This window comes from Halyomorpha halys, unplaced genomic scaffold (assembly GCF_000696795.3).
Source record: "Halyomorpha halys isolate HHAL.00 unplaced genomic scaffold, Hhal_1.1 Scaffold410.1, whole genome shotgun sequence".
NCBI classification, from domain to species: Eukaryota; Metazoa; Arthropoda; class Insecta; order Hemiptera; family Pentatomidae; genus Halyomorpha; species Halyomorpha halys.
In genome coordinates, this window is record NW_027111460.1 from 334,661 (window position 1) to 345,180 (window position 10,520).

Below are 10,520 nucleotides of genomic sequence, written 5' to 3' on the forward strand. Positions count from 1 at the left end.
AGGACATTATTTAAAGAAGAATAAATTTGCTTAAATATTAGCCCTAATATTACATTATACTAATTACTGAAATATTAGTAGTCAGTAAATAATTAATAATAAATAAGTAGTCAATAATTCATATTGAGAAATCTCTCAATATCTCATATCTCAGGAACTATGTGACCAGGTGTTTATTAGCAATCAAATTAAAGCTAGTTAAATTTACCATAAAATATTTTATAATCTTTATCTTTATATAAGTAGTAGTTTTTATGATATTTGACAAAATGAACTCACAAAATCTTAATTTCTATTTGTTCGTATAAAATGTTGGATTTTTGAAAAAATATATCTCTAGATCCATAAGACGCACATATGTCTGCCAACACTCAAAATAAGGGAAATTTAACTTACTATAAAGTAGTTTATGACACTTATCTTCGTAGGAGTAGTAGTATTTATGATATTCACATATGAATATAAATTTAGCAAATGAAAATTTGTCTGAACAACTATAAATCAATTTATTTTAGAAAATTTCATGAAAATTACTACTCCTACGAAAATAAACGTCATAAACTACTTTATGAAATGGTTTTTGAGGTATAGATTTTTCAAAATAAATTCACTAACTACTGATCTTTCAGTACATTCCATCCATACATTTTTATGACAAGTTGGTTTTTAAAAATCTATAGCTCAAGAACTATTGAATGTAAATAGCTCTATTAGGGCTTACATTTTAGCAAATTTACTCGATTTTAAATGATGTTCTGTTAGATTTTCTATTGTTGTTGGTAGTTGTAAAGATGTAGAACTCCGAATGAAAAATTAATGTTTTTTTAAGGTTTTAAAACAGCCGCCATTTTTTCATTCTCCCTACCTATACTTGCCGGACTCATCAATTTTGACTAGTAATTATACATAGTTTTCATTAAAGTAATCTAATATTGGGGTGAAATAACTGCATTTTTTCTCCTCTTGGGCTCTTGTACTATGAGTTTGAGCTGGTGGTCATGGAATGCTGACAGTACCATTTATTGAATCATTCTGAATTACATATTCTTCGTACATTCTTTCTCAGTCTTTAGTTATTCAAATAATATACTTAAAGGTATTAGATGGTTCAAGCCCTTAGTATCCTATATAATAGCAAGGGCTGACACTTAGGCAGGTACATGCTGTCATCTCACAATGGACTTGCATCAGTCCAACTATTTAATAGAAAATTAGAAAAGCAAAATACATATGATATTTTGAAATCAGAAGGAACACTCTCTGGCGGGCTGCGCTGAAAGCAGAACTTCCTTTGGTTTCTCATAGATAGTGCTGCTACACATCTTAAATCTAAGCTCAAAATAACTCACCATTTTGAAATGGGTCATCATCAGAAAATAGGTATTTTTGTGTCCTAAATTTTGTATTTTGTGTAGATAACGATGGATATAACGAAGTTCTCGAATTTTTTTTTATTCCTCTAAATACCAATTCGTAAATTTATGCTCAATGCATAATAAGATTTTGTATCAAAATTTGTAATTTTTTGCTCAACATGTAACATGTTTTGTCTATAAATCCTTAAATTGTTGACCAATTTGACTTTGTAAGGCAAACCAAGATACAATGGAAATAAGTGTAGATACAGTGGAAATATTCTTGAATTGTATTGTATCTATATGTAAATTTTACATAAAAAACAATAAAGATGTTTGAAAATTAAAAAAAAAAAATAAAATAGACTTCGAGCTTGTACAAAACAAATTGATAGTATGATACCTTTTAACAGATTGATATTAAATATGTTATAAAAATAATATCAATAATAATAATCTAACCAAAACGTATATGATGTGGGAGGAGAGAGAAAATAGCTTTGTCCCCAAGTACTTACCTTATATGTTAACCTTCTACATGTAAGTGGGAAGGAAATATTGGGAGGAAATTTCTATAATTATTAGCTCTATTCTCAACTCATCAAGTTTTGTTCTGCAATTTCTTTTGGTATATTTGTCTATGTCGAGTGGAATGATAATGTATCCGTGACTTTATTGTTTAGAATATTTAATGTTTTTTAATTTATTCTCTATCATGAATTCAATATCATTGTTCTTTTGGAAATTAAATACATTTAAATAAAATTATTGTTCCTAAATTATGTTTGCTCAGATTATGGTTCATTAACATGAACCTTTTCACCTTATTTTTACTAACCCAGTCTGATAAACAGCATAATATTATGCTTAAGTATTGACATTTCGGAAGAAAATTCCATGGAAATGTCTTTAATCTTTCCATTCCTTTGACATAGTCGAATTTTATGACTCCCTTTTTTAAGGGTTAGATATTATTCCTGCTCTGCTGCCAACATTACTTTGTTCACAGTCACCTAAACCGCAGACCTGGTTGAAAAAAAATTGAAAGAAAATGTTAAAAATTAAAATTAAAAAAAGTGAATAACCCATATATAGTGTAATATAAAATAATATTTTCCTCAGGAATACAGATCATGTTGGTCTCAACTTCATTAGAATATATAAAGTATCTATATCAAAACAGACTGAACTGCGTAGCCACAGAAGGGAATACCTGACACATATATTTTGGAATGAATCATTAAAGAGTGTTCAGAAAGCCAACCAAATTGAAAGATAGCCCTGGTGATAAATCAAAATATTTCGTTGACTCGAGCTTCCAAAATAAATCAAAGTAAGCTTATATCAAGGAGGTTATTTTTACTTCTCGTATTTTCTCATATGCATTTATTTATTTATTTACTGTGGTTAATAGGTAAATCAATACCTCACCAGTGACTGTAGCATAGGAGTACATTATTATCTTGTCAGAGAGGATAACACATATACACTTAGGTTTAGGGGTATTTTATTACCATGGCAGGAACCAAAATGAAAAAAAAAAAGTAAAATGAACTTAATTTTGGTAATAACAAAAAGAAATTATAAGAATAAGAAAAAACAACTTATATAGTCTATAGAAAAATAACTTTTAATTTTTTATTACATATATTTTTCAGAAAATAAATAGACAATCATAAAAATAAATACTTTTACTGAAGGAAACTATCAGTGAACACTTATCTATTACTAAATAAAGCAATTCTACAACAATTTTGATGCCAAAAACTGTGTTGTTAATTTACTACAACTCCTTTGGCTCTCTTTTTCCTCCTTAATACCTTTGAGCATAACTGAGGGTGAATTCCATTGGCTATCTCTAATCTTCTGCCAGGATCTAAAGTGTAATATAAAAATTTATTTTTTATCATATGCAAGTTGCTTTATGACAACACTATCAATATATCGATTGTAGATCACTTGCTGCTGTGAGTCTTTTGTTTGGTCCTATTTGCTGTGTTCACTTCGAAGCTAGTGTTCTTTATTCTCACTACAGCTTGTGTATTTTAGGTTATATATCGTAACAAATAAAACAGTAAAAACATTTTATTTATGTCCACCTGTACAACACACTTGACTGTAGACAAATATCTTACAAGGAGTGGTTACCATCCTGTAAGGATTTTAGGCAAATAATCTTAAAATGCTGCTGGACTGAAAGAATACCTCAACAGGATCATTAAATTATAGCCTCACATCGACTGGTCTTGATTTTAACGATTCTTACACATGCAAAACTTAATAGAATCAGATAAATAAATGATTATAAGGGAGAAAAAATTAATTAAATAAATTTGTAAAAGGATATTACATAATACTTTTAATAAAGACTTTTTTACAAAAATATTTACAAAGTAATCTCATATATACCAATGTAAGTGACCATAAAATGGATAATTTCACAAATTTTTAAATTATCAACCATATAAATTACAGATGTAAGTACAAGAAGTTTTTTTTTATATAAGTTATCATTACAAAATGATGCAGAACTTTTCAACTTATACTAACACATTTTTCTTCAAAATAGCATTCAGCTATTACAAAACTTTTGCATAAAAGATTATCGATTGGTTCAATAATCCTTTTTATCCAATAATCCTTTGGTCCAATAATCCCCTCAACAATTGAATCTTCTAATTATTTTCCACAGGCATATGTTGAATTATTCATTCTGAATTTTGTAAGACGTATTGTTTCATAATTTTATAACGTGTTCCATAAAAGTTCTTCCACTTCCACCTCCACATATTGATCATTTATTATTCTAGTTTTTTCAACTTTCATTAGTTTTTACAATTGGCAGTACTATGACCAACTTGAAAATTTTTGGCTTTTAGCTTAGTTATTCCTCAGAAATAACATAATTATGGACAGATTGAGATTTATCTAAACAAGACCTGCATCTTGAGCCATGCTATAGAATTGTGAAGATTTGTCTTTAAGAAGGGCACTAGGCGAATCAAATTCTGAAACTTTCCCTTTGTCCAAGACAAGAACTCTGAAAATAAAGTTGCACTAAAATTAATACTAAAATATAAAAAAGATATATTTTTTATTATTAGCAACTAAAATTCAATTCTTAAATCTAGATTCCTATTAGTAGAGTATAGAAGGAGATACCAAATCCTATTTGATTTCTAACCTGTCAGAGTCCATAATTGTGTTTAATCTGTGAGCAATAGTAAGGACTGTACAATCAGCAAACTCTGATCTGATGGTCCTCTGGATGAAATCATCAGTTTCCAGATCGACAGCTGCTGTAGCTTCATCCAAGATCAAGATCTTAGTTTTACGGAGGAGAGCTCGAGCCAGGCAAATCAATTGTCGCTGACCAACACTAAACAGACATGTTTAGATTATAATTTATTAAAACTTTCTTTTTAATTACATTCCTGTGAATATATTTGGTATAGAATATTTTGTAGTAGGGCATACACACACACTGACGGCTGAACAGTCCTGTGAGTTTGGTGATTAAATTCCTAAACATTTACATACCTTAAATTTTCACCACCTTCAGACATTTCATGCTGCAGCCCAGCAGGTAACTCCGTCACAAAAGCTTTTAGATGGGAGAGCTCCAAGGCCCTCCAAACTTCATCATCACTGTAATTGTCGAAAGGATCAAGATTTATCCTCAAACTACCAGAAAATAGTACAGGATCCTGGAAAGTATTTTTAGAAAAAAATGTATGTTTATATAACATATTTAAATCTTGTCATATTAATGAAATAATTTCAGGCAATATTAATTGAAAATGTATAAATATATATATTTTTTATTTTATAAGATAATTTAAATACATAGAATATTTAAAAAAAAACATTCCATCATTTATTTTTTTCTTGAGCCATTACCTGAGGAATGATGGTGAGGCGAGATCTCAGTGCATGAAGACCAAGCGATGATACATCCACGCCATCTATTAATATTTTCCCACCGGCTGCTTCAATTATTCTGAACAAACCCAACGTCACAGATGATTTCCCAGCACCTGTACGGCCCACGATACCAATCTAGCAAATTAAAAAAAAAGAAGTAAATTTTAATATTATAATTTTAAAAAATAATTAATTATAATATTGAGGTACCTTTATTAATTCAAAATTCTTTAAAATTTCAAACCCATTTAAAACTGTTTCTAACAGAGTAACATGATTCTATTGTCCTAAGAATTGTGAATTTTGATTGTTACTACAAAAAATTAGAATAATATACCAATATCTCAAAATAGTATGTACCCTATTTAATAAGAAATATGCCTATTTAAAGATGTAGTAATTTTTTGATAGCTAAATTTACATTTTTCTTATTTTTTTTTTTATCTATCCACAAAAATTCTGTAAATTTTTATTTACTTAATCTAGATTTATTCAAACATAAAATAATTTATAGTAAACTGATAATAATAAACTTCAATCTAAATCCTCTTTTAAGAAAGCATAAGAAGCAGAATCCTCTTATCAAAGCAAAATTTCACACATTTTGTCCAGTATATTAAAAGTCTTTGAAAAGAAAATGTCAAAGAGAGATTACGAACTATGAATATTAAGAACTTGTGAAATTAGTTTTTAAAAAAGCTAAGAAAGAGTGCAATGTTCTGCCAAATAACTCATAATAACAATGGAAGTAAGAGCTCAAGAGATCATTAACAAGTTCACGATGCAGTATTAGTTTCAAAAGTTTCTGTAGTCAATATTGGAAGCTGAACAAACCAAAACCATACAGAAACGACGAAATAACTTGGCATGAACCAATTCTCCATTCTATGTCACGGTCAATTTATATTCGTAGATGACAAATATTGGAGCGAATACAATATTTAGTTCATGATTACTTTGTATCTACTATCATATTTTTTGTTTAAAAAAAGTTATGTCAATGTCGTAACTTTATTTATTTATAACAATTTATGTATCTGAACAATGTATATATATTTTTTCATTCATACTTTCCTTTTATCCCCAATACAGCTAACAGAGAAAAAAAAAATTAAAAAAACTATTAATATAAAATATTCTTTACCTTCTCACCACCTTTGATGGAGAGGTCGATTCCTTTAAGGACTAAATCGAGCCCTTCCCGATAACGGACCGTGTAGTCAACAAATTCCACTTTACCTTCTTCTGGCCACTCAGCTGTTACAGTGCTTGTGGTGAGGTTCCATGGTGCTTCCTTGAAAATAGTAAATAATTTTTAAGTGTAAAAGTATTAAATTGTCAAGTACATAATTAAATTATAATTAAGAAAAAAAATATGTTTATAAATTTTGATTCTGTATGTTAAATAATAACCAAAATTTTCATCTTTTTCCTATAAACTTTACCTCTGTGTAAACAAGAATTTTATTTCAGATTTTAAGTGAAATTTTCATACTTTTTTCCAATGTTACTAAATAACTATGTACTTTATATAAACAATGTAACTGACAGAATAGCTCGCCTTTTTCTTCTTTAAAGTCAATAAAGTTTATACAATCTGTACCAATAATACAATTTGAGACCAAAATGAACTCTTTACAACCATTACTTTATGAGATATGATGCATTATATAAATTGGCCATTTTCCCCCAAAAAATTCCAAAAATTTCTATGAGATCAATCAAGTGAATTGAATTCGAAGTAAATTTCATTTCAGCCCATATGAGAATGTTTATTCTCAAATATTATCTTGAATCAAGTCCGATGATTGAACATTTATTAAAAAAATACTTCAATGAATTTTTAAGTTATTATTTTAATATAATTTGTTCAGTTTCTTCTAGTCCTTGTTAAGAGGGATATCTTTTAGGTATGTTAAAAACGTCCTCCTTATCTCGCCTAACAATGACTGAATCTAAAACTAAGTTTTCTTCCTTCCTTTTTGTCTTCACTTTATTGGAGAACAATAAAGCCATTTTGGCTTTGTTTTGAATAACGCATTTATAATGAAAATTAGTTAGCTTGCTTTTTGGTTCAACAAAACAAATGAAAAATAATTAATGTTGATACATAAAATAAAAATATGACTAAAATCATTTATATATAAAAATAACTATTTACTCATAAAAAAGGATACTATAATATAATAAATGAATGTAAAATGTGGTCTTCTACACTATGGGAAGAAAAATGCCTAAGGGTTTTTGAAAATAAAACATTAAGTAAAATATTCAGACCAGGAAAGGATGAGTTGACTGGAGAATTCAGAAGGCTACACAACACTGAATTTAGGGAACCTACCTATTTTAACCATGGTGAGGGGGTCAAGTTTTCATTTTGTGGGACCATCAGAGAAATGAAAAAATAAAGAAAAAAGAATTTGTCTGCCCAGGCCGAATTTGAGCCGGCACTGCCACAGTTCTCAGGTTGCAAGGACCTGTGCTTCAACCACCTGAGCTACGGACTGCCCCGAATTTATGGAACTGTACCCAGTAAATATAATTCAGGTAACAGCATTGTGACAAATAAGATGGGCGTGTAAAGTTGTAGGGCTTAGTAACGAGTAGATCCATAAATTGTTAATAAAAATTGAACTGATGGGTAAACATCCCAGACCCTAGCGTAGATGGGAGGATTATATCAATACTATTCTGGTAGATTTAGGCTTGGGCGGGCATCACTGGGCAGAGGTGTGTACTGAGCAATTGGTGGTATTGGCATCAAATCCTTCGGGTTTGGTAAACCTTTATTATTACAATTATCCTATTCAGTTTTTCTCTTGTGGGTTGAGTATCATAGGTGGGGGACCTATAAGTCCAAGCACCTTCATATTTTGTTTATTTAGTTCTTTTTTCAAATATTTAAAACCTTTGGCACTATAAATGCTGTATTTAAGAAAACCGACTGTTGAGACTCATTTAGCACATCAATAGGCACTCCCAAACCATTCAGGCCTGCCACTGTGGATTTTGGTACAAAACCAATGATGGATATAATGATTGGAGTAGTGGTAACTCCTTCCAAGTGATACAGTTCCTTCAATTCAATCGCCAATTCCCGATATTTCCTTAGTATTTCTCCCACAGCAGAGCTTATATTATAATTGTTTGGGATTCCAACATCAATAAGTTCCACTTTCTTTTTTCTTAGATCTATAAGGAGGATATCTGGTTTATTATGGCGTACTGTATGGTCCGTAATTATTTATTCATCCCAATAGAGCTTGAGAGGACCTTTTTGGAGGATTTTGGTAGTATGGGCTCTTATCACCAATTAATTTGTAATTTATGGCCAGGGCCTGATGCAAAATTTAGGCCACATTGTTGTGCCTCTGTTCTTCTACATATTTTAGAATATGTTTTCTATATGATCTGGTGGCAATCACCTGATTCTGAATGGCAACCACAAACCCCTCTGTCTCGGAGAATTGCCTTCCAGCTTTAATCATTCAACTGATCATTCTTTGTTTATGGAAGCTTCGTTCATGTGGCTTTAGAATCTCCCATGTAGAGACTTGCTTTTCCATTCTGCTAGTCATTGTTTTTCTGAAACAATGTTTGGTTCAGTCACTTTGCTCAAGTTCAGTACAATCAGACCATAATCCTTTGTAATGATTGCCTGATAAACGCTAGTAGTTTTTGAATGGAAATATTGATGTAAGGATAATTCCTGCTTGCGGCACGCTTCTTCAATGTTTATGAGTCCTTGTCCTCCTTCTTTTCTGGATAAATAAAGTCTGGATTTGGATGATATGGGATGGTGGACCCGCTCTTGCCCCGCTTTACCCAAGTATTGATAGCCTTGATTTTCTGTTTGCCAGATAGTTGAGTCTTCAAAACTTTTCGTAATCTCATTTTCAACAGTGTCATTAGCTCTTATTTCACATCCTTTTGAGCTATTTTGAGGTGCTGCTGTATAGCTAAATATTTATATTGTTATTTGGCTTCTAGTTCCCTGATCTATTCTTCTTCTTTTATCAGCAGGTCCTGGACATTGACCACCTTTTCCTTGTTCACATGCAGCAGTGCATATTTCTCAAGTCCAAATGAGATGCTTATATCTTTGGTATAGGATGACACTATTTCACTCATACTTTGTAATTGTTGTTTGTTCTTTGTATATAGCTTAAGATCATCCATGTACCAGTTGTGGCTGACAGAGGTTGCCTCGTCCTTGGAATTGAGTTTGTAGCCCACCTTGTTCCTCCACAGTATCCGACTTAATGGGAACAGCGCCATACAGAACCACAATGGGCTAAGGCAATCTCCTTGGCATATGCCCCTCATAATTTTTGTTTGGTTATTACCATGGGTCATTCCTATTTTCAACTTAATCATCCAGCCTGCCATCAAATTTGTGAGTAGTTTTCTTACTTTAGTTTGGACCTTATATATCTCCAATACTTTGAGCAGCCAAATGTGTGGTACAGAATCGGAAGCCTTCCTATAATTGTTCCACACCATTGAAAGGTTTCGCTGCCTTCTAGACACATGTGCAGCAATGAAGGAATACATTACTAAAAGATCTTTGCAACCCCTAGCTCCTTTTTTGCACCCTAGTTGTTCACTGGGTATCATGTCATTAGATTCGAGGTGGTCGTATATCTTTGTTGTCAAGATAGAGGTAAGAGTTTTATAGATACCATTCAAGCAAGTTATTGACCAGAAATATTGGATCGTAAATCCGGCCCATCCTTCTTTGGGAGAAAATAAGTTACGCCGTCTGAGAAATCTTCTGGGGGAGCCCACTTGCCATCTAGTACATCCTGGAAGACATTGGACAATAATTGGTGCAAACTCCGAAACCTTTTAATCCAGTAATTCTGAATTCTGTCAGAGCCTGGAGTCCTCCAATTTTTCATGTTGCTAACTGTTTCCCTCATGTCGTTTACAGTAATAGTTCCTCAGGCATCTCTGAAGCATTCTTGAAGCTTCGCATTTCCTCTTCTATCCAAGAGGCGTTTTCGTTTTGGTAAGTTGAATTTTCCCACACACTCCTCCAGTAGGCCTCAATATCATCGGGGTAATGAATTGTTGATTTACCCTTTTGGCCAAGGCTTATGTAAAATTGGCGTTCATTCTGTTTGATGAGCTGATTCTGATGCCTGCTGATAATTATTATAAAAGCCACTGCTATGGAAAAATAAAAAATATATTGTAATAATTTTAAAAAATATAAAAAATAAAATAAAAAGAATTTTA

The 10,520-nt window shown here is 31.3% G+C and overlaps 1 protein-coding gene across 1 annotated transcript in view; it reads right to left on the reverse strand.

Moving 5' to 3' along the window:
- Positions 1–3,129: 3,129 nt before the first annotated feature.
- LOC106682387 (multidrug resistance-associated protein 1) overlaps positions 3,130–10,520 on the reverse strand; it is a 73,123-nt gene continuing 65,732 nt past the window's right edge. The window contains exons 28-32 of the mRNA XM_014423201.3: positions 6,424–6,573; positions 5,256–5,414; positions 4,896–5,062; positions 4,540–4,734; positions 3,130–4,395 (exon numbers count right to left, since the gene is read on the reverse strand). Of these exons, the coding sequence (XP_014278687.1) occupies positions 4,284–4,395; positions 4,540–4,734; positions 4,896–5,062; positions 5,256–5,414; positions 6,424–6,573 (783 nt within the window). The 3' untranslated portion in view covers positions 3,130–4,283. The remainder of the gene's footprint in view (positions 4,396–4,539; positions 4,735–4,895; positions 5,063–5,255; positions 5,415–6,423; positions 6,574–10,520) is intronic.